This window comes from Melozone crissalis, unplaced genomic scaffold (assembly GCF_028551555.1).
Source record: "Melozone crissalis strain CALT ecotype California unplaced genomic scaffold, PUWL_Pcris_2 ptg000009l_1, whole genome shotgun sequence".
NCBI classification, from domain to species: Eukaryota; Metazoa; Chordata; class Aves; order Passeriformes; family Passerellidae; genus Melozone; species Melozone crissalis.
In genome coordinates this window covers 4,820,664-4,845,930 of record NW_026535787.1, presented here as the reverse complement: position 1 = coordinate 4,845,930, position 25,267 = coordinate 4,820,664, and the positions used below count along the sequence as shown (strand labels likewise).

General features: G+C 39.3%; 1 protein-coding gene across 5 annotated transcripts in view; it reads right to left on the bottom strand.

Annotated features, from left to right (window-relative positions):
- The window catches only part of LOC128933502 (ephrin type-A receptor 6), a 364,188-nt gene that overhangs the window by 40,900 nt on the left and 298,021 nt on the right, over positions 1-25,267 (bottom strand). For all 5 annotated transcript variants that reach the window (XM_054270497.1, XM_054270499.1, XM_054270498.1 and 2 more), the window contains 2 exons: positions 14,767-14,828; positions 4,847-5,056 (listed from right to left, as the gene is read on the bottom strand). In XM_054270497.1, the coding sequence (XP_054126472.1) occupies positions 4,847-5,056; positions 14,767-14,828 (272 nt within the window). The remainder of the gene's footprint in view (positions 1-4,846; positions 5,057-14,766; positions 14,829-25,267) is intronic.

The window sequence follows — 25,267 nt, the reverse complement described above, 5'->3', positions numbered from 1 at the left end:
CAATGGGTTTTAAGAAAACAGGCTAATGCAGACCTTTGCAACTTCTTTTTCTCAATGGTTGCCAATAACCAATTTACTCTACAGTCCAGGATTAATTCTAACCCTAAGCAAATACCCAGGCAACCTGCTTGCAATAGCACAGTTTGTTCAGAAACTATTGCTAACATCTCAAATTAACTGGAAAATCATTTGCATCTTGTTTTGCTTTTCAGCAGATTAAAACTTCTCTCCCCAAACCTGTTACTTGTGTACCACTCAGGGAAATCCGAAATTGTCTTGCAAAGTGGAAAGTATATAACAAAGTCAAAAAATATGAATGTCTCATCCTGATTCCCTCAGAGTTTTGCTACTTGCTATTATTAATAAAGATTATTGGCATCAATCTTTGCTCCTCTAATGAATCTAATAAGTCTGAAATCTTCCTGGATGGGTTATTTCACCCAACTGGCTTGAGAAGAGTCAAACCCATAAAGTTTACAAAGTGATTCAGAAAATACAATGTAATAAATCAATTTTCTAACTACTATTACAGAAAGAAGAAAATATTTCATATGGTAAGGCTAAATGAATGAATTCAGAATATATTCAGAAATAAAGCTGATAAAAGAAATCTAGAATACATTTCTTTATCATATAATTCTGTTTGTAGCAGCTTTTTGTCTTGCTCAAAATCAGATTTAATGCAGACTATTAAGGTGTCACCTGTAAGAGAAATACCAGTTTAGTCCTTTTGGCAGTAGTGCCACAAATTCTGTTATGATTATAAATATTTTGCTATATGTAAAGAGTTGTTCTGAGGCCATGTAGTTCCTTTTAAAGTGCATGTGAATCCTAATCATATTTTAAACTAAATAAATCTACAACTACTAACAGAGTCTATTTAAAAGGAGGAATGCAAGCGCCTAGAGGTCCTTTGTATGGACAGAAATGCTTGTTTATATACTAGAAATGTCCTTTTATGACTAAGTGTTGCCTTGGAAACCATTACTAAAAATGAAAGTTTTGTCTCCAAAGGCAAAACCCACATAGTACTCAATTATCCCAAAGTTTGCTTTATATTTTCCTGATCAATCTGGAACACGGAGATGTGCAGTCAAATTTTCCTGGCTTTTAATTCCTCCTTCCTATTCTAAAATGGTATCTTGCTGTAATTTTTTTTTGATTCCACGTAACAAACAGGAATCAGTATTTTATTTCCTAAAAACCCTCTAAGCAAAGATATATTTACAACCTTTGTCTCAATAGGCTGGAAGACAAAAAAAGTAAATTCACACGATAATTGACCACTGCATCATAGATATAAAAGTCTATTTTTGGCTTACAGTGTATTGTAGATAATCTCCAAGGAAAACATCCAATTCTACCCTTCAGTTTCTGACACCAGGACTAAGACAAAAAGGGGAAGGTAAAATAATCAGTTTTCTCTGAGCACTGACAGTGCTGTACAGGGAAATGTGAGGCTAAAATACTACTTTTCAAAATGCAGAGCCACCCTGTGGATTTCTTACATTTACAGATACAGGGTTGTTATCAATAAAAATCTCTGTGGAGAGGAAACATGAATTCTAAAATCACCAGAATCTTTCAAAGAACATTGAGGGTTTAACCTTTACATGTTGGAAACACAGTATGGAACTAAAGAGTTGCTATAAAATCCTCTAGGAATACACACGACCTGCTGCTGGGAAGATGCTCATGAGGGGGAAAAGAGTCAGTGCCAAAATGCTGGGCAGTGAGAGCTGCAGGAGGATTTGGCACCCAGTGTGGGCTTCCTGTCCCTTCTGCTACCATGAAAGCCTTCCCTGAGTCCTCCCCAGGCATTGTGACAAATCCTTTCTTCTTTGTGTCCCCACCCAATTTTGGTCAGAGTTGTGCTGAGTCCTTTTTAAACCTGACAGAGTTTTTGACTTCCTGCTGAGTGTTCCTAGAGAGAAATCTGCTGGACTTGCTCAAGGGAACAAGACCCCAGGGATGGAGCCCATGGAAGGCAAGAGCATCCCACAGAAACCTGGCTGTCCCCAGCTCATACAGAGTGAGTGTGACACAACATGGACTGCAGTTGTCAGTCTGCCCTCAGGAATGAGGGAAGGACACTTCCCAAGGACCACAGGTGACAGAACTGGGCAGGCTCTGCCACAATGACTAAAACAGTCAGTGTGTGATGACACACTTGCAAGGACAGGAAAGCTGAAGGAATAAGTGATTAGAAATGCTTTCCATTTCCCTTATACCTGACTTGCTTTGAACTCTTCCCATTGAGAAAGTTTTTTGTTCATGTCATAATGGCCTACAGCATTTCCCCACCTTAGTTTCAAAGCTTTTTGATCTTTGGTGGGGTTCATGGTCGAAATAGATTCCCCTTGGATGCCACAGGCAGCTGCCACTGCCATCAGCCTCTGTGACCTCTCCTCCTGCTGGGCTTGCTCCAGATACCTGCCCAGCAGCATTTGGCACTCCAGCACCTGGCTGCAGCCTTGGCAGCGTGGAGCAGTGGCTCTGAGGCACTCCTGAGCTCTACACCTACACCAGGCTCTCGTGTTTGGGTGGAAAGGAAAACAGGGAGCATTTCAACAAAGCCTGTTCTACAATTTCAAGGAAGTCCTTCAGCACAGATAAAGGAAAAAAGGGATATGTCATGGCACTGTTTGTGTTTTTCACAGCACAGCACATCCTGACTAAAAGCCATGATGACCAGGACAGGCACTAACTATTCTGTAAAATCAATTGTTCTGTAGAAAATTACAGGATAAATAATAGCTGAAAGCCTCCAATTCTCATATGGTGTCTTCCCTGGCCATTCCCAGTGCCTGGCAACAGCTGGGGCCATTATCCTGGGCTCAGAGCTGAGAGTGTCCCCTGACTCCTGCCGTGGGGCACTTGGTGCCAGCTGAGCTCCTCACCAGGGCCATCAGCCAGCTCCAGCCCTCATGTGAGAACCTGCTCAGCTGCAGCCACGTTCATCTTCCCTTTCAAACCTCTTACTGAGAAGCAGTGTGAAGCAAAACAGGTTTTGAGAACTAAATGAAGGAAATCTCTGCTATAAAGTAAAATCTGGGGTCTTTTTTCCCCCCTAGCTGGCATTTTAAAACCAATAGAAAACCTTGCCAAGTGACTTGTTTTCCTCTAAGTCAGCTTGCAGTTTTGTATAGAACTTCTAAGAAATGGAAGCTGCAGCAAAATTATCATAACACCTCTATTTTAGGCCTAGACTAAAAGTAAATATATTATTCTACATATATAAATATATAAGATCTAAAATCCCATTACAATATCTTAATTGAATTCAGTAGATGCACCACAATACTTACTGCAGTACAGAGAAATTAGATGAGTTCCTTGTTTTGGCCATACATCACTTTTTAAAGTGGAATAGAAAAAAAAAAGGGGTAAAATAAATTATTTAATGTTCATTTATCTTCCCTATTACAATTCTGTCACTGTGCCCTACCATGGGAATATACAAATTCTGCACATTTTGTGAGAGTAGTAATGAGAATGCAATCTGCCTCTGAAATAGTTTTAGTTTAAATGATAGAGATGAAAATTACTCGAAAATTAGCTTGCAATTAACTGTTGAGATAATAATTGCATCTGAAATGTAGTTTGGTATCAGGAAAAATGGTGTATTGGAACTTGTCATTTGTCACGTTCAAGAATATTTCACTTCACTGGAACCCCCCTACAACACCACAAACCAAAATAACCCTCCCCAACTCCCCTCACCCAAATCCCATTTTCCAAGGAATTAAGTATTCATAAACTGAGACTTAAACCATGCAAAGAAGGTCCTAAATGTCCTGCTAGAAGATGAACTTAAGTGAAATAAAATTAAAATTCTAATTTATGAATGCCAGGCTTGCATTGGCAGTGTGCTTCCAAAAGTGAAGCCGGTAAGAGTCTCTCTTCTCCCATCTCTCTTTGACAAACACAACCTTGTAAAGGAACACAAATTGCCAGAAGAGGAAACAACATGGGAAAAGAGCCTCCACAGCCAGCAAAACCACAAAGAACGAAAAAGGTCTCCCACTTTTACTTGCACATTTGCTTAAAATAAACTTTTGCCAAAGTTTCTTAACACATCCCTTAGCCAAAAATCAAAACAACTTCACTAAGCACTGCCAGTGTGTTTGCTGAATCACATGACTGAGAAGGGAACAGAGCCAATTCCAACTGTTCTTCCTAAGGCACAGACAAATCTGACACTGGAATACTGTCAGAACCCAGGACATTCCTCTGGCTGCCCTGGAGGGCTCAGAGACATTGGCATGGAGTCAAAGACCTCTGTGCCTTTGATTTTGGCCCATGGAAACAATTACCAGCTTTGTGTGAAGAATTACAAGCCACAAGGGTTGAATAGAATGATAGTGAATTTACCACAGGGTGAAAAAGTAGAATTTTGGGGGTTTAGAATGGGGGTTCAAGAGGCAAGATGGAGGAATCTGGGCATGTCCTGTGTTTCTTTTTCTTCTTCTTGCCCTCCATCTTCTGCTGTGATAGTGACACTTCTGGACTGGTTTAAAGTAGAGACAGACTGTCTAACATAGGTGATAGGTATTGGGAAATTATTGTAAATAATGTACACGTAGCTCTTAGTACAAAAAACTAACACTGCCCAGAGGGTGGCCAGTGTGCCTCAACCTGACCTGGCAGACAGACCTCCACAGAGAAAGAATGTATTAGAGAAGAGAAAACAAACAACCTTGAGAACCAGATACCCAACTTCTTCGACTGCAGGGCTATGAAAAAAGACTTTTTAATACCTCAGGAACCATTCCAACAACACGAAACCCGAGAGAACAGAAGAGGCACCAGGCAATCAGCTGCTCAGATTAGATAAGAAACTCACGCTTGTGGTGTAGGCGGCCTCGGGGTCGTCCTCCAGCACCCGTGAGAGGCCGAAGTCGGAGACCTTGCACATGAGGTTGCTGTTGACCAGGATGTTGCGCGCCGCCAGGTCCCGGTGCACGTAGCCCATGTCCGACAGGTACTTCATGCCGGAGGCGATGCCCCGCAGCATTCCCACCAGCTGGATCACCGTGAAGTGCCCGTCGTGCTTCTGCAAGGGGAGAGACAGCTCAGATTCCTCCCTTTGTTTCATCCCAGTGAGACCAACCTCAGCTCTGATTTAGAACACTTCTGCTTCACGGATTTTAGGAACTTATTGTGATTGCGTTCTAAAGCTGCCCACTTGCTAGCTTGTTTATTTTCAAGGACTTAAGATGCCTGGCAGTGCATCCCATCCCATCTCTCATTGTGCAGCTTCTCCCCCTTTCCTCCACATTCTCACACATTTCACAGCCTTCCTACTGACAACATTTAATTGCTTTCATACTTGGTTACTATGAACGCCTTCCCCCAATGCTATTTTTAGTACAAGATCGAGAAGGGACACAAATTTCTTCACTTATGGCCTCAGGAAACAAAGAACCCCCTTTTTATTGTCTCTGCCTTGATTGACTGCTGTTACCTCACTTTTACAGTATTTTCTTAGGGAGGGTTCTTTTGTTAAAAAAAAAAATCCCAAAATATCCTGAAAAATTTTTGGGTCTTTAGCTCATGCTGCTTGTGCACCTTACACCTAATCTCTGAACACTGGATCAAATGAGGTAGAATTCAGGAATTCAGCTTTCCCAAAATTTTTTTGGCAGATTAAGGTTAAGCTCAGACCCATGAATGCATCAAACTTCTTGATACCTTCTGAAATCTACTGTAAATAAGAGTTATGCCATTAACTGTGCTTGCCCAGGTGGGCAGCCTTGCTGGGCCTCAGTTTCTCCATCTGCAGCATCAGAGTTAACACTTCTCTATGTCCTGCTTCAGACAGCTCCTGAATTATGTGGCAGTGGGGACCTGCACAGAAATGTGACTGCAGGCTCTCTGCCTTGTTTAGACCTGCCCTCTCTACCATTCACAGCACACTGCTTTTATGAATATTTTTATGGTGACCTCAACTGGCAGACATTTAGCTTCTCATGGATTATTCAGTGACCCAAGGCTTTTTATGTTCACAGGAACAGCCAAACAAAAACAACTCCTGCAAACAAGTTAACCTTCCATTTTCTCTTTCAACACTTCTAGCATTGGGCTACAGACAAATAACAAGTTCTGATCAGCATTCAGGACACTTCTATTGCTTAGCTCATGCATTTAAGCAAGATGATTTTTATAGGGCAGAAGCTTACAGGAAGTTCAGCAAATTCATTAGATTCAGCAAAGCAACAGGCTGAACTATGCTTATCTTTATCCCTGGTCACCAAAGTATTTCAGCATTCCCATAATGATTCAATGATTTGGGGCCTGTATACAGCTAGTCAGGATATGAACATTTAAACACTACAACAAAAATCAGAAAGAAAATGATAAAAGGAGGATACAAACATACCTTGTCAGCTAGATGACCTCACTGCCTTACTATACCACTCAGCAACATTTGTATTGAAGGAGCAGTGCCAAACACCACAGCCACCTCCCGTGAAAGCACATTTAATGACACCTCTTTAAAACCAGCTATTTACAACTGATTTAGAGCAATTTTTCCCCCTTGAATGCGTCAGTGCTTTATGTCAGGGCAGTAAAGCTTCTCTGTCTCTAAAATCTCCTCCAAAGCGGAGGCAGCTCTCCCCAAGAAGGCCGCACCCTCCCTCATTGTCACCATCAAGGCCAGGGATGAGCACCTGGTCCTGCAGAGGACACTCAGCTGAGGCTCAAAACACAACTTCCATGAGTCCTAAAGTACCAGGGACAGATATTTTCAATAAACTCATTCCACCCAGCAATTAAGCAAAGAGAGACAAAAGATTATATTGTTACTTACTTTAAGCTGCTTCCTGCAAAGGAAGGACAGGAATTCTAGACAATATTTTTGTAATGAGGCCACATGGGATTTCTGGGTTTGCCTTTTATTTAATAATTCTAATTGTTCTATTGATTAAAAAATTGGAAAGGTAGTTGCCAACAGTTGGTACTCTTCACACTTACCATGTACGGATTACTTTTTTCAGCTAACTGTAAAATTAGCATTTGGAACAAACTGCCACCTGAGTTTTTCAAAATGACCATTCATGCCCCCCTCTACCCCCACAACAAAGCACCAAACTAAACCAGCCCCTCAAACCTCTAGATTTTACCTCCTCCTTAACAGCTCAATTTTTTTCAACAAACCTGAGTCATTTGTAGCACCTCCCTTAACCTTTTGTCTTCTTGGATTGCAAGCATTCACTCCTTCCTTTTTAATTTCTGCTCTTTCAAAGTTACACCATGCTTGGCTGATTTTTCATAAAACATAACCTTTTGTCTGCTCTTTGCAAGTCTCAGTACTTGCCTTACCAGTATAGCTGCAATGCCTGACTTTAAAACAATCTCATGCTTTTGCTATTCTCTCCATCACTCTTTCAAGTTTTTTTGGGATTCTGCCTTGACACAAAAAGTTAAAGCTTCTTATCTTCACTGTTCAAGAAATGACAGACCTGCTAACGTATCAGCTGCAATTTTATTCTGTCCTCCTCCTCCCTCTGTATGTTTCTCAGAATTCTCTACCGCATCTGTTCTCCTCTCTCTTTTCCCATGCGTGGTTTTATATTTTTTCACTGCCAGCCTTGCAGTTGGACCAACTACATTTCTACTATCAGCAGAACAGTCTTTTCTCAATCAAGTCTCTTTGTAAGCACTTGTGCATCAGTTTCCATGCCAGCTGTATCCCCTTACAATCTATAAACTTACCATTCAATACATCAAAATTTTTTTGATGTAGGCTGATCAGGATACAGACTATGAGCTATATTTAACCTTTGGAAAATTTAGCTAGGTTGATGAAATTATAGCAGGTAGAATCTGACCTCATATTTTCAGCATTTTTCAAGCCCCCAGGTACAATCCTTTGGCAACTTTCCTCTATCTTGTTTCATTCACTTGGCATATAGGGAAATAAAACACTCATCTGACTGATAGCATGGTTGCTACCCAGGGCTTTATTCTGATTCCCATAGCTGAGATTTGAAATATGTTTTTGATAGGATTCCCACTGGGCTCTTAAGGGTGTTAATCAATACTGGCAGCAATTCAGACCTCAGTGGACTCACCACATTTATCCTATCATCCCATTAAATTTTAATCAAGCTTTGATGGCTTTTCTAAATAAACTTTTCTCAACAGCTGGGTATAGATGCAATATCTGAGTAGTTGCTCTTGCATTTACGCAGTCCTTAAAAATGCCCTGAAAAAATTATTTTTAGTCAGCTACAGTTTGCTTTTAAGAACCTCATGTAAGTGAAATATTCTCCTCATGTTACAGACCTTTCAAGAGCACTATAATGGGCTGCTGAAGAGGTTCAGTTAATGTAGGGGAAGAAGGAGGATATTCAGACTTTCTCCCATTGCATTTTGCCATCCACTTTTTAGCCCCAGTGCCCAGTTTAGTGCTTTTCTTCAAGCCTGTGGAATTTTTCATCTTCAGAAGGTTTTTTTCCATTTCACTACCCAGTAATCTTTTGGAGGCATGGCCACTGGATTTTCTGTATTGTTTCTGGAGTTCCATCAATTCCAAAATCCACTTCCTTATGTGCCAAATAACTCAGAACACTTTTAGGCCTTTATCCTCTGTGCAGAATTTACTACAAATCTAAAAATTTTACTGCAGATTATTTAGATTTCATTTTAGACAGAGAACAGCACTGAAAATGGTGTGTCTGTGTCTAACTTAGATCACATTCACCACTGACACTTGCTACTGGTCACTGGGTGAAAGATGCAGCTTTTGCTATGCATTTATTGTTACAGTTTTACTGTGCAAAGTAAATGGTGGGACTTTGTCAAGATGAATCTTCCTAAATTCAAGTTGCAGCTTGGTATTTTTTGGAAGAGTAACTCATTCTTCAAACTATCATGTGTGTCACACTAAAGTTTATATTTTTGGTACTAAATGAGGTCAGCTGATAATTTCTTCCTCATTCAACTGTTGATAGAGTTCCATGCAGACTTAATTATTATTAATAGATTCTATTAATTCAATTTTTAATTACTTTAGTTCATTTTAAATGCTAATGAGTGATCCTACACAGAGTGCAGAACAGCCCTACCCCATACTTCTTTCTATCCAAATTCCATTCCTTCCACACAGGATGTAGCAGAAATTTCATGCAAATCATATTTCTCTAGCTGCTCACAAACATCTCACGTGGGAGAGTTTTAAAGCCTTACTGAAGCCAAAGTTTATGAGATCAACTGCTTCTCCCACAGCCACAAAGCCTGAGCCCTGCTACAAAAGGAAACCAGATCTGTTTGACAGAATTAGTTCTTGACAAATCCATGTTGGCTCACACTTATCTCGCTGTTATCTTTAAGATGCTTAGACTTTGTTTGATAATTTGTTCCAGAAATCTTACAGCAGCTGACATTAAGCTGACTAGCCTGTAATTTCTCGGCTTCTCTTTTCCTCTCTTCTAAAAGACATTCAAAATCCCTTCATTTAAAAGACACTGGCTCTGTTCTGATCTTCTGATTTCTCATTCTTGACAAACTCATAAAGAGCACACTGAGAGAGTCCACATTACCTTTCGAATTCTTTTTGCCTTCAAATACAAGACCATTTGTGAAAAATTTCTTGCTACTCAGTACTAAGAATATCTACGGTATTTAATATCTAAGTAAAAATATCTACATATTAAAAATGCCCAGCATTTTACAGTAAATTCCCACAACAGCATCAGAAATGTTGTTTCATACATCCTTTTAGGAGGGTAAAACATTGCTTGAGAACAAATGCTGGCACTGGCACTGTAGCATCAGTGAGAGCTTCTCAGTGCAATCATAGTTCACTTAAATACATGCTGCTTACAATTTCACTATTAAGCTAATACAGTCTTTCAAATTCACTTTCTAATTGCTCAGTCCAATTTTAGTGTAAATAAAAAAAGAAAAAAGTATCAGCAGCTTCCAGGTTCCCAGTGCATGTTTTCTCTTTTACAGACTGATTTTTGAAAGCAAAATGCCACCTTTATCCTGCCAGGAAAGGAACGTGTCTCCAATAAATTCAAGTGCCCATGAATACTGTGTGGGAAAGCAAAAGAAAGAATATTAGTCATGAGCTCCAATGTTTTTGCCTCTCTGAATGCAGATAAATAATAACAGGAACCATTAAACTTAGGAAAGACCATCTGGCTTTTTTCCCCCCACAGCCTACTCTGTCTGGTGAGGCCACGTTAGATGGATATGCAACACACACTTTACAACACTGTTCCACAGAATTTGCTGCAAGTGTTCATTTTTGTCTTCTCTCACTTTACCCCCAAACTTGCTAAATATGTCTGCCACAGCATCTAAACTGTAGCTGAAAAAAGGGTGAGTGTGATGGCAAAGCTGCTCTGAGAATAACTTCGTAACGATTACTGCAAGACACAGCAATATATCACAATATTTTCCCTGTCTAGTAACACTTATCTTAGCCTCTGCTAGGCCAGCCTTGAGGGATTAAAGCTGAATTCCAGGCTTTCATTTGCTGTACAGTCTGCTGCAGCTGGTGCTCTAAGGCAATTAAGTTTATTTCTTATAGACTCTTAGAAAGAAAAAAACAAAAAGTGTGGCAGCATTTTCACTTACTATGCTTGCCTGTATATAAATCTAACTTTTTTCTACAAGTATTTTAATTTTCTGAAGTGAATGGAAATCCACCAGCACCAGTTTTGAGTAGGAAGAGAAGAACTACAACGGAAAATAGTAAAAATGAAGGAAGCAAGGTGGTGCTGTGATTACCTAGGTAAATGCATCCCTTCCTTTTACAGCTCTGAGTTTCACAAAACTGGGAAGACTGGAGCATCTTACCTCTGTCTATTCAGCACACCTTGGACACTGAGCAGGAAACTACTCTGGTAGTCTGCAGCTGCAGAAAAATACTGAAAGAAGTTCAGTATTCTGGTGATACCCTTTTTAGTTCATTTTATGTGATTCTGTGTAGCCAAACACAAACCTCCTCCAAAAGGCAGCTTCCAGACATGTTCCTTTTCTGTGTTTAAATCCAGAAAAGGATTAAGTTGCCTGGTGCGTGAGGAGGTGAGCACAGACCACAGACAGCTCAGAGCTCTCCAGGAATCCCTCTTCCCAAGCAGCCACCTCACCTCCTCACCACCCTGTTCCTCTCCATGTGATGCTAAATCCAATTGTTTTAGCCAGGAATGACCCCTTAAATGGAGCTGTGAAAACAAAATGGAGCAGATGAGATTTTAATCTGAATAGCTCCATGAATCTGTGAGGCACAGGCTTGGAGAGTGGGCTGAGTGGGGGATGGTGCATTGGGGAAAAAAAAAAAACCTTTGGGAAAGGACTTTTGTAGGAATTATTGCAATCATCTCAAAGGCTTGAGTCCAACAACCATCTCCAACCCACAGCAGGGCAAACTGCCAAACTGCTTGCTAAAAAGGTTTTGTGGGTTTTCAGCTTTTTTTTCTCTACTTGGTGGTTATTCTGCATCTCTCCTGGTTGTCTTTCTTGTCTCTTCTGCAGCCTGTATCCACAAGCCTGAGCAAACTGCCCTGTCTAATCACTAACATCTTCCTATCAATACAGAGAGCTGCCCTTTCAACCCTTCTTGCCTTTATTATTTGCCTCATATGCCTGCAGAATAGAGGATTGCTGAGATCTCCATGACACAGGCAGGTAAAACACAATGACAATGAGCCCCATCCAAAATCTGTGTGTGAAGCTGCTAACAGGAGATTTTACCTGTGTCTCCTCAATTCCCAAGGGTTAGCCACTTTCCTTCCAGGCACAGATTTCCTCTGTCTGGAAGCTGGAAGAGGCTTCTAGCCCCTGAGGAAATGCTTAGCTGGAAACCCACATCCTTTTTCAGAGAAATCTCACCAAGTGTTACCAGAAATGAAGCCACATGAACCTCATTTCTGGTCAAACAATTGTTTCATTGATGGCAAATTTCAGGTATGCTTTTGTGGGATGATTAACCTACATGCCTCAATCTTATGTGATAAAAAACTCCCAAACAACACTACAAAAAAAATTAAGTTTCATCTTTTGTAAATGAGTTTTATATAATTACAAAAATAATGCAGTATTTCTGAGGAAAATTCAGTGTCAAGTGTATCCAGCAATTTAGGATGTCTGATGAAGCACAATCACTGCAATTAATTACCATCATCTCACAAAATTAGTTCTAATTAGCTGATGCCTTCCCACTTCAGAATATCTCTGAAGCAGCTTCATATTGCAAATCCATGCCAATTATTTTTTTTTACCCAAAAGCTCAACGTTAGCAGCCAGCATACAGAATATTTTGTAGGGTGGGGAAGACATAATTCAGCTGAGCTTGCTGTTAAATCCATACAAATAGCAGAAAGTGGAAACTGCTGTCTCTAAAGCAAGGAGTAAAGGTTTTTTAGATTTTAGGGGTGGGAGATTAAAGGGTGGGGAGAGGCTTCTGGTTCATGGCACAACCTGTACTGGCATGAAAGCAAATATCCCACCATGGCTGTGAGGAGGGTGATGGCAAATGGAATTCTTCCTCTGGAATACCCTCAGGTGGGTCACCACAGAATCTCACTTTGAATTTGTAAGACTGACCCATTTTTGCAGGCTTTTGGAGAAAGACAGATGGAGGGATGTGCTGGGGAATTTCTGCTGGTTGTGGTATGCAGGGAAACATTTCTTAAGGTGAGAAATAGACTTTTTTCCCCTCTGTGTAAAAACACTTTGCACTGGAACAATTGATTCCTTTAAATAATAAGAAAGACAGAACTATGGGATAAGCCCTTCCAAATCCCACAACATTTGTTATAGTCACTGAACGCCTCTCATTAGGATTGCTAAAGATAAAACCTCTCTGCTGCTTTGTATCTTCACAAAAGCTTTTAAAAACGTGGACTTATATCTGCAGGAAACAACTATTATTAATGAAGCAGCTGGATTTCTTTTTAAATAGGTTACTTTGCAGCCATTTGCTCTGCTAATTATAAACAGAAATGCTGACATATATCTTCAGTGCTTTGGGATGTTGAATATTATCTAAAGTACATTTAAAAAGCCTTTTAGAAGAATAACCCATATCTGAAGTATGAATTGAAGCTGTAAAATAATATACATGAAAAACAGCTGCAGAAATTATTAGCTCACATTTCCCCCCAGCAGGTCTGCTTCCAAATATATCTGATGCAATGTGAGAATCATTGCTCCACAGTAACATCATAATTCTGCTGATGCCAGTTTCTATTAAAGTATCCTAATAAGTAGTAACTGTTCTGATACATGAATGCATGTGAAATAAACCTGGAATATAGATATCAGACCAGAGCAGTTCAGAGAAAGGTAATTCTCTCTCGTGAATTATTGCAGGACTTGGTTCTATTCTCTGCTATGAAATTCTCCACGCACACACACATGCACAGAACAATGTTTCAGGCCCAGACAAATCTTCCTGGGGCACTGCTGAAAAATCACAGAGCAGGAAAGCTGCAGGTGCTCAAATCAGGGCAGTTCCTGTGCTGCAGATGGACAGAGACATGAGCCAGAAAGCAAAGGGGAGTAATTTTTAAAAACTACCCAGTGTCCAAGACATGGATGATATCAAATGCTCCATAAAAATAACTAGGTGAGGAGGACAACAAAGAAATGTCAGAGAAAAATTACTATGGAATAATCCAAACCAAACAGTAAAGAGAATCAGGGTCTGGAGGTATCTGTGGCAGTGGCTCTGCTGTACTCAGGGCTGGATCCCTTGCTCCAATTGCTCTTCTCTGGTGGCTTTCCCTTTTCCCAACAAGTACTGCCTGCATGGCTTTCTCCCCTCTCATGCACATCTTTCTGAAATGCTGGCTGATTTTCCCTCCTGCTTATTCACTTTTTACCTCTGAGCAGTTCCTTCCTCCTGCTACCACAGAATTGCCTTCAATCACCATCACCAAGGTTTTCATGCCAGCATTTCCACAGCTCCCTGTTGAATGTCTCTCCTTTAGGACACCCTTTCAAACAAGTTTCCAAACCCACAGGCCCCTGACTCCCCACAAGCCCAGATTTAACGTTCTGCAGGATGGAAATGACAGTGGGCTACTGAGGGCTGGTGTTTACTTTTTTAAGACAAATCTGAGATACTTGACATGAAAATTATTCACACAGGTTCTTAGGTCAGTGGGTCTCTGGAGCATTTCCAGGGGTTCTGTTAAAAAAGATACATTTTTAGGGTAAGTTTAGCTCACAGAGGGGGGTCATCCTTTCCTTTTATGTTTCTAAAAAGAATTAAATACAATTTAATTCTTTAGCCCTTCTTTAATGTTTACTAAGGACCTTTGTGGGTTAATTAATGCCAGGACAATTCACCCATGAACTGTTTTCTAATTCAATTTGTTAAATGCAAGTAGCCATAAATATTATAAATCAATTACTGAGTATATTCTACGCTTCACCAACCAAAAAAATCATAACAGAGTATTTTTGAAGGTGATTGAGAAAAATGAACCACTTCCATAAGGCCAGGCATTTATGCTTCAATTTATCTTTTCTTTCACAAAAACAATTTGAAATACATTTTGCTAAATACAGGAACTACTTTTGTAGAAGAAATCAATTATGCTCTGAAGTTTAAATCTTCTTTTTTTCCAGCCGTGCTGTAATGTATTACTGTACCTCAGAAACATGCCCTGGGGAAAAGGCTTCTATTCTTCACTGGAAATCCATGAATAACATAATGTAGAAATTAATTTATGATAAATGATTTAAAATCTTAACCTAGAATGGTTTCTGGTTCAAATGTCATCAGAAATGGCACCTCACCCGCAGGAAGGAGTCAAGGGATCCGTTCTCCATGTATTCAACTACAATCATGACTGGTCTGCCTGCAAAACAGCAAAGAGACACATCAGCATTATGCACATATTGTGGGGCTTTTGCAATTCTAGCCGCTCTGCACAGGCTATTCACAGTAGCTGAATTTATTAAATATTTCCAAAATTCTCATTTATATCACAAGCAGAATTCTCTGTGTTACCCCTAAGAATTATTTTCTATGCACTTTTTTTTTCTTTTGTTCTTACTGGATTAGCTGAATGCACATAATTCACTTTGGTGTATTCTCCCTTTAAAAAAATGATCAAAGAAGAGCCTGCTATCTCCACATAGCAAAACTTGCCATGTAATATTTTGGAATGTATCTGAATTAAGGCCAACCCCAAATATTCATAAGCCATGTCTGAGTAATTACAAACTGAGGGTCATAATTTTCCTCTAAAGAATAAAAGTCTCATTGACTTAGGAACATGGGAGACAGATAAAATGGGGTGTCACAAAAACAATTCTCCTAGATCTGCTGCGTGCATTGGGTGTGTATAATCCAGCAAAACTCTGAATTCATGAAAAATTGTGTATATTTTGTAGATACTTAAAATATACACAAATCAAGTGTTACTCAAATCAAAGTTTTGCGTGACCAGAACAGTCCCAGGGTGGCACCATATCCAAATTGAAGCAGAACAAGACATTATATTTATTTCTTGAAAGGATATCCAAATGGGAAGATACACTTTTGAAGTGTGTACTTAAACACCATCTCACTGCCGGTACCCTTAAAAAAAACCAAAAAACGTCTCTAAGTGCTTGACAGGAGAGGGCAACCAAGCTGCCAACCAGACTGCACAGAAATTCTCAGAATTATTAATATCCGAAAGCAGCCATTCTACACAAAAAAATTAATGAAAAATAATGTTAATATGATTAGAAAGGAGGTGAAAGGGCTTAAAATGGCAGAATTTTCTTTTCCTGGGAATGCCCATCTCTTTTGGGGGTGGTGGGAAACCAGAGCTATGACAAGTGGTGACACTGAGTCCACCATTTGCCTTCCTCAGTTCCAATATTTTTCAAGCCTAAAAGAAGACTCTTTCATCACATCACTTTTTTTTTTCTCTTCTGCTCAAATTATGTTTGTGATTTTTTTTGGATGAGGGGATGAGAAAAAAACACAGTGTTGGGCTGATAAAACATAGAAGAGCATTTTGATTATTCCACCACAATTGCCCATTTCTGTTCAGTTTGGTTAATAGTGGAAGTGTTTATTAAATGTCCACAATGTACAACAGGCCTCAGCCAGGTATTTCTCCTGAGCTGTTACAGTTTACCTTCAATCTAAAAAACGGAATGATCCATTTCTGTGTTTGTTCCAGCATGTTGACCCAGAGAGTTTTGGGTTCCTGATAATGCCCATTCACAGAGCTTAGTCTGGTCTTTTTGTAATTCCTATCAATATTCCCTCATTTCCTCTAATAAAATTTGTGATTATTTCTGCATTGACTCTCATGTTCACACCTTACATGAATAAAACATTTCATAGTGTTGTCACAATACAACATTTTTTTTGAGTGTGTGTGAAAATTCCCAGATGCCTTGATAAGTCTTTTGGATAGCCCTTGGAAGTGTGAAGAATAACCAGCTTCTTTCTTTTTGATTGAATGTTTAGCCTTGGCTGCTGATGTGCATCTGCCACCAAATCAGTTATTTTCATCTGCACCCATCAGTTATACCCTGGTTTTGCAATATAAACTTAAAAGATACATCACTTGTAAGCTCTTAGAGATCAGAGGTTTAAAAAATTCATGTTTCCTTTAGTTCAGTTTGCTAATGATGACTGGTTGTACAGCCCACTCTGTTTAGTTTCAAGAACAGGAATGCCCCAGATTCCCTTCCCTTTATCATTTCCTTACTGTCACAGGGCTGACACCTCCACATGAAAGGAAAATCCTAAAACCCAGAGAAGTAAACAACCTGCAGCCTGATGCTACAGAATCTTCCACTGTGCAAAACCCTCTTGAGCAAGTAGCAATTTCTGAATTGATGCAGAAAATAGCATTTTTCAATAAGTAGGGGTGTAAAGCTGGCTTTCAGAGATGGCATATTCAATCAGAAATTTCTCTTTCTGGGTAAATCAACAACTAAAACACCTACAGATAATTTGCATTTGAAGAGAAGGACAAATGGAGCTTTAGAACAGCACCCCTGGTTTCCTGTGGGGAATCCTTTGGCACTCTACACTTTCCAGAAGCTGTAATTTTCTCTAGAGGTTCACAGGCCCTCATTGCAGCTTTTGTGCTCCTTAGATTCACATCCTTCAACACAAATGATTTTCATACTTGCTAAACAGAACTATTAATTCTTCTACATTATCTCACAAAATATTCTTCCCTCCAAAAACCCCCACCTGTATTTCCTTTTGCTCTGACCCTATGCTCCTAGGTTAAAGTAACTATTAAATATATTTATATGCATTCATCTGTGGATTTAAAGAAGATATTTTGGTATTTTTTTCACTGGACAATGAGGTTTTAAAGCATTCAATTTGAATGACTTGAAATGACATGCCTTAACATAAAACCAGCTCTTCCAAGTGACAGCACAGGAATGGCACTAAATACACTAAAAAGTGCAGCTTTTTCCTTCTAAAACGTTGCTGTATATCAGAAAATCAGCAAATCATGAATAAATTCAGTCACTTAGGCTGATAGCTTCCCACTGACTCATTCTGCATCACTTGCCATGCTACCTAAATTTCAAATGAAATTGAGGTGGGATTTTGTCAAGACACCACAATGTGTCATGACACCATGAAAATAAACCTGGCTCCATCACTTGATTATCTCAAGCAAAAATCTTTAATCTGGACACAAACTTAAATTCTCAAATAATCTGGTCTTTTGAACTGTAAATTGTGTGGTGGCTTTTATCAAGTGTGACAGCACTTGATAAAAGCCACCTGATTTTGACCCAAGTCTAATGCATCTCTGGAGCTATTTATGTATTCCAAGCCAGACTGTGACAGTGAAATTTTTAGTCAGCACAGAATTTGTCTTTGGAGCACCTGTGGATTAAAAATGTCTCAGCTGTTGTTAGGGTGGCTTGAAGACTTAAAAAGTAAAAAACTCTGGTACACAGTAGAATCCAGTGGGAACTTTTACCATCAAAGTGGCAACACTGGCTCTATTGCCAGTGTGTTATCCTTTACAGAGTAGTGCAATTTGAGTCCAGAAAATTTTTATGTGCTGGACCCCTGTGCAAACACAAAATATTGCTTTAGTTTTAAAGAGGACTACAAAACTGACTTTAAAAATAATACTGGGAGATTTCTAAACTAGTGTAGTGTTTGCATCTAAATAAATTTTCAAAAAAAGCCTATTACTAAGATTATGAAAAATTACATTGTTCTCATGGCACTAAGAATTCTTGATCCTTAAAATAAGAGCAGGAATTAATAAATGGAGAGAAGTCTCTGAGACAGAAAAGCAATCTTTGATTATTTTATCAAGGGGTTGGCTAATGCAATGCTGGAAGGCATTGAATTATTTTTCCAGGATTACATACAGCACAAAAGATGGAGAATAAACAGGTTTAAAGACAAAGAGCAGCAGGACACAGATGGCAGCCAAGGCACTCCTGGGAGTGACAATGACCTCCATAAACGGCTGAACATTCTGGGATAGGAACACACCCATCTCCAGCCCAAGGAATTCCCCACTTCAGGGAGGTGTTTCCACACAGATACAGGAACAGGTACAGGAGAAGGACCTGAAGAACTGAGTTAATTTTACAGCCAAGAGCCACACAAGAAAAAGAATGGGAAAAGGACACTGAAAAAGGTGTCAGTTTGGGGTTTGGAACCAAGGAGCTAAAGACTGTGGGTGCTGCTGGAGGTGAGCACACAGCTTCTAGTTTGATCTGAGGGAGGATGAAATAAAAATTTTTGAATCTGCTTCAATGATCAAATCACTCAAACAAATCAGACTTGCAGCAGTTTTAGATGCTTAGCACTGCTGGAATGGGGAGTACTGGGAGAAAACAGACCTTTTAAAGCAGAGGAATTATTATGTGTTCTGAGGCAATAGGTTTGAACCCTAAATACAGATTTTACACACTACATATATCACATTTATAATTTGCAGCATATTATAACAGATGCATAATTTTACTACTTATTTAAGATAACAACATGAAATAATAACTGCATTTATACATGACACACACACTGATATCATCCTCACATTCTCTGTTCTCAGATTTTTTTGGAAAGTATAAATATTCCTGCCCCAGACACATGTGGGATATTGTCTGAAGCAGATTTCCCTCCTTTTATGTGGCTTTGGAAGATCCTTTCAGAGCTCCAGCATCTCAGAAAGCCACATTGAACACACAAGAGGAGCACTGGGGCTTGGCATGATGCAGGAAAAGGACAGTAATTCAATTTATCCCAACTGATATGAATCTATGGAAGGGGCAGGGGCTGTTCACTGTTTTGGGGCAACTCCCACCTTGTGACTGCTTTGGACAACTTTCCCTAAGAAAGCTCTTCACTGCAGTTCTCCCACTCAGCTGTACTGCAGTGCCACTCAAACAAAACCAGAGAAAATTACAAACAACCTGTATTGATGTCATGCCACCCCAGAATATGCTGCAATCTTGTATTTTCCACTGATCAATCTGCTTATCATTTTTAATAAGCCGGAATGAAAAAAAACAAAAAAAAAAAAAAAAAGGGAAACAACCCCATAAATTTCCAAATAATGTAAAATACTGATTAAATCTGAAATTCACATTGTATATATTTTTAAGCTTTTTTTTCCACAACACAAGATTTTGATAGCATGCAATTTAACTGAGTGCCAGAGTGATGAATAAGGAGGAGAATCTGAAGTGTCATATCAATGACAAAATATTCAGCTTGTTGTCTCCTGTTGTCATTTTAAATAATACAGCAAAGCCTCTTTTAATGAATGTTTTATGTAAGATTAATCCTCCAAAAAGGATAGCTAGCATGTGTTCTTTTTCTACAGACTTACAATGAAATCTCTAATAGCAATTATGGGGATAGATTTGTTAACATAAACACATGTTCCTCATTCTTTCACTTAAAACAGCACAGGTTGGCACCTGTTCTCTGGTTCATCACCGAAAAAATTGCTCCACCACTCCTGCAGATCAGAATCCACATAGCTCAGGAAATCACCTCCCTGTCAGGCATCTCTTCATTTCTGTTGGTTGCCAGGGATTTATCTCCTGCTAAAGCAGAGATAAGGCAGCCCCAAACACAGGGCACACCCTGGGTGAGGGCTGTGCCTCCCACACTGCCAGGGAAATCCAGGGGAATGCTTGGGAGGCGCTCCTGGAGCTCACAGCTGCTCCATTCATTGCACACCCTTCAAATCAGAGCCACTGGCCACGGCACTGCAGCTGCTTCTCTTCTGTCATCACTAAAAATGCATTTGTATGCACCAGAAAGAATCCATGTCAGTGATTAAAAAATATTTTTCTATTATACAAAACAGGTAGAGGAAAAAAGAAAGAAAATTAACCATTAATAATTCTGCCACTTTGCATTTCTGGTTTTGCATTGTTAGCCCACATCAATTTACATGAGGCCAATGTGAATTTTACTGCAAGCCACCACACTTGAATTATTGACTCACAGAAGACCCCTGACTAAGACCTGAGTCCAAGCAGCATCAAAAAATAGAAGTTGCAGTTCCAAACTCCTTTTTGAGAGTCTGGAAGCCAGAGTCTGCAAACAGGATGGGATAACATATTTACATCCTGCTACCACAGGAATTCCCATAGACATAACCTATTTATCTTCTCCTAGTGCACTTTGGATTTTCTCATGTCTACATACCAAATATCATTAGTTAAGTTAGTTTAGTCAAAGGAAGATACTTCTGGAAAATCAATTAACACTTCAAAACACATGAATGACCATAACATACTGTTTGAATGGAAGGTATGGCCACACAGCTACCACTGCTACCTGAAGATTTATTGTATCCACATAATCTGAAAATATTTCATAACATAAACCTGTTTTCCTGTAATTATCCACTAAATGCTTTACCACTTACTACCCTGTGACCCACAGGCAAGAATTTATGCCTGTTGGTGTGTTTTGGAAGCCAGGAAAAGTCTGTATGTATAAAATATTTATATTAAATATTTGTAAAAACCAGAAGGTTTGAGAACCTGCAGCCTCATGTTGCAGGCAGCAGTGCACGTGGCTCTCCTGGCTCCTCACACGACAAAGGGAGAATGTGCTTTGGACAACAGAAATTTGAGGAGTCCTGCTCCTCCTGCAAGCCCTAATCCACATCAATCCCCCCAGTGCGCCTACAGAAGATATTCTGGAAGATTTTAAGGAAGGGAAAGTGGATCTGTAAAGAGAAAGCAGCTATGTTGTTTCCATTACTTATTTTCTGATCCTTATCTTCCCATGAGAGAAGCAAGTGGAATGCAGGAGAGAGTAAAACCAGAAGAAATAGGCTTTTTTTTGTCACTACTTTGGGGTTGGGTAGGTGAGACAGAAATAATGGCTAAAATTATATTATAGAAATACAAAAAATGGCACTTTTGCTTTAGCACTGAAGCAAAGAATAAGAGAAAAAAATAGTAACAGATAATGCATTCTGTTCAGATTCAGTTTAAGAAAGACTTTTGCCCAGTTGGATTAACCAAAACAATTCACCTCAGTTATTTTATAACTGATATTCAGCGTATTTCATTTAATCTAATGACATCTCACCCTGAAGCTCCTCAGGGTTCATACCAACCCACATCCTCCTGTGGAAGGAGCAAGGGATGTTCTTTGGTCCAGAATTAGACCACAGAGTCTGACTGCATCAATGATCATTGCCCTGCTGACCCCAGAGCACATAAAGGAATTTAAACAATGTCAAATCTGTGCACAAATCTGGGCTTCTGCACTTCATATTCAGGCTGCCACGATTCATAACAAGTTTTTAGGGAACACAAGAAGCAAGTCCTACTTAACCTCTGTTGTGAATTCACCTATTAGCATAGGGGCATTATATTTAGAAGCTGTAAGCTACAATGTAAATTTGAAAAGGAGCAAATTTTTAAAAAAAGCATACACAAGGTTACAATGAAGCAGGGTTTTGTGCTTCCATAAGCATAATTACATGGTTAAGATGTTATTTCAATCCTATTCTAAAATGTCATTTGTTGTTTATTTGATATTATGTCTAATTGAGAAGTTGATAAGATTCTGACATGACTGTAGAATATCCTTTGTGTATTTTCCCATTTACCATTTGAGCCATTTTGCCCCATTTCCCTTTAGTCTACATAAAGATTAAACATCTGAGATATCACTGAGATATAAAAAACTCATGATCCACCATTCTTCCTTTATGAGCAAGGCATCATTTCTCATGTGCAGAAGTAGTGGAGGTCACACATCAACACTCCTGAAGGTTCTGGAACCCACAAAGGAACCTTTGGTTGTAACATGTGGGCTGCTAAATCCAAAATTAAGAAAACAAAACGCCATGACTCAGAGCTCCAACAGATACATGATGCCCTGGACCTAACATTGATATTTTTGTGATCTCCTGGGGTTTTTCATCATTTCTGTTTGAGGGTTTTTACCTTCAGAACATGAAGGCACACACTGTCAAGCTTCTCTTTCCAACTCTGACTCTAACTGTGTGTCACAGACAGGTGATATGAGTCTGTACAGGACTGTCTAGTCTTCACCAACTGCACAAGCCACCTAAAAAGGTTTTTTAAATACCACTATGTAAAATTCAGATTTAGGTAGATTATTTCCCATACTCAGTATTTGGGCCCAGGAATGCTACTTGAGCAAGTTGAATTTGGTAAAGGCACACTGGTTTCCTACCTAAAACAGACCAAAAGTATTTAAACATTATTCAAGTTAGCTGTTTCTCCTGCCTCCCATCTCACGAAAATGAACCAGTTCTGATTATGCTTTTACATCCAGTGTTCTATAACAGGGAAAAAAAGGGAGTTCAGTTTTCCCTTAATCCTGAAACAAAGAAAATCTCTGTGCATCTCATTCACAAATATACTTCTGTGTGTATCTGTCAAGCTCCTCCTGCTCTCTCCACATCTTTCTGCTTCTGTCAGTAAGGAAAAGCAACTTGCTTCAACATGCTTGCAACAATAAATTTCCACATTTTCTGTAGTCAGATTTTTAAAATATGCAATAGTAGTGTATATTATGTAAAAATGACCACATATGCAAATACTTCTTTTCTCAACTTCTAGGATTTAAATGTTTGGAATTGTTCACCATGACCACCTCAGCATGAAATAAGAGATTTAGCAAGGGTGAAGAATGAAAACCTCCTTTTATCACATTCTACTCTCAGAGTTTAACCCCAGTTTTACAGTTCAATCCTACCCCTAACTGACCAGCACAAAATATGTTTCTTTCAGTATTAATGCTACTTGCTGCTCATCCTTATTTTGGTTCTGAAGTACTCCCTGCCTGCCTAATGGGAAAGTCCATCTACATTTGAACATCTGTTCTCAGAAAATACATGCCATTATGTATTAGTTATAGGGTTTACAATTTAAACATTCCAGTGGAACAGCACTGAGGCTGAGAAGAATAAACTGGAAGAGCCTCTTGGCTCAGGTATCCCAGGAAATGCATATGCAATAGAAGAATCCATTTGTTATTCACTGGGAAAGGATTAGCTTTCATTTAACAACAAATATATAAGTGTAGGTGCTGGAATTCAGAATAAAGAAAAATGCATTAACTGGGGGGAAAAAAAAGCTACTTTTCTCATTATTGGAGTACTATAATCATAGTTGAATTCAGTATGTACAATGCCCCTTGATGGATCTTGTTGAGTAATTTTGTTCAATAAGAGTCTGTCAATACAATTTGCTTTCAGATGTCAGTTTATATAATATCAAGGATAATGGGCTCACTCAGGTGCACTTGGAAATTGTAATAAAATATTAATTTTGGGCAAAAGAAAACTGTTAATCATCTAGTTTAGTACTCTACAATTATGCATGAATTTTTTGAGGAGCTCTGTGGAATAAATGTGAACATTGTAATGTGTGTTAGACAAAGAGCCATAAATAACTGGGCAGTAAAACACTGAAGAGGGATATCCTCTGTAGAATGTGCTTTTTGGTGAAGAGGAGTCCAGGACAGCAGTGAGCAAATCACTCTATATCACTCCCAGTTTCTGGAAGGTAAGTGCACTCTCAATTACTTGCATGCAATATATTTTTTGAGGTTCACAAAGGTGGGTTGTTTCATCAAGCCAAATTTCTTTGCTTCTATTTTTCCTACAATGTCAAGGAGCTGGATAGATAAGACTCAGAAATTAAGTTGCAGGAAATAACTGATGGCCACACTTCATTAAAAAAGCCACATCAGGATACTTCCACAGAAGCTCCAGAGAGGGGAACAGGGGCAATGATTCAGCTGCTGACCACAGCATGAAGAGGAGATGATATCCACAGAGGGGAGCTCATGGCAAGAATAATTTTGATGGTCCTCTCCTGCTAATGCAGTTTGAATGCAGAACAGCCTGAAGGAGAGGTTTGGCTAACAGAACCTTTCCATGGTCACTCATAGCCTGGTACTCATCTCCAGCTCTGGTTGACAGAAAAACTCAGTGGAGGAGTTTAGCTTGAAAGGAACAGTAGGAGAGGTATTTGTTTTCCCTTTTTTCCTTCCCAGCTCAGCCAGCTGAGCAATCTCTGGCTGTTCAAAGACAGCAGAGCACAGTGAAGCTTCCTGCCTGTAACTTCTGTGAGCATTTACACAACAAACCCTTCACACAACACTTCAATCAGGAGCTGCAAGAGGAGCGAGCTCAGAGCTTCCCCAAAGTGGAGCAAAGAACAAACAGGGTGTGTAGCTTGGGAGAGAATGTGAGGAGAGAGATGCAGCTCTGGCAGTTTATAATCTGGCTTTTCACAAGGGGTGTGTGTGTGTGTCATGAAGGAAGCTTCCCCAGCTTGTGCCAGCATCAGTGTGATGAGGAGTGTAAATGCTAAGTGGTTTAAGAATTCTATTTAATATATGCAAGGCTATCACTTGACAAAAAGTACTTATTGCTCATGTGAATCCATCTGTCACTGCAGACCTACACCAGCTAAGTCATGTCAATTTGTGCTGCTAACAGGTGGAATAACAAGGAATGAAGTAATTTGTGACATAAATGATAGCTAAATAAAAAGGAAGCTGTTGTCTGCAAATGGACTTGTTTTTGCAAGAATCTAAGATAAGTTTTTCAGGCCTGCTTTAAGTTTTGCTTCTGGTGAAAGCAGTGACAGACTTTTGATGTAACTATCAAAGATAAGCACTATTGCATTAGAAGTTATGTCTAGGCTTGAAAACCACCTACATTTGAGACAATCTATTTACGCAGAAAGACATAATGCCCCGTCCCAGCAGCATAAATTAATCTTTAAATTGGATAAATGAGGATACCTTTGACATAAGAGAATTTCTGCACAG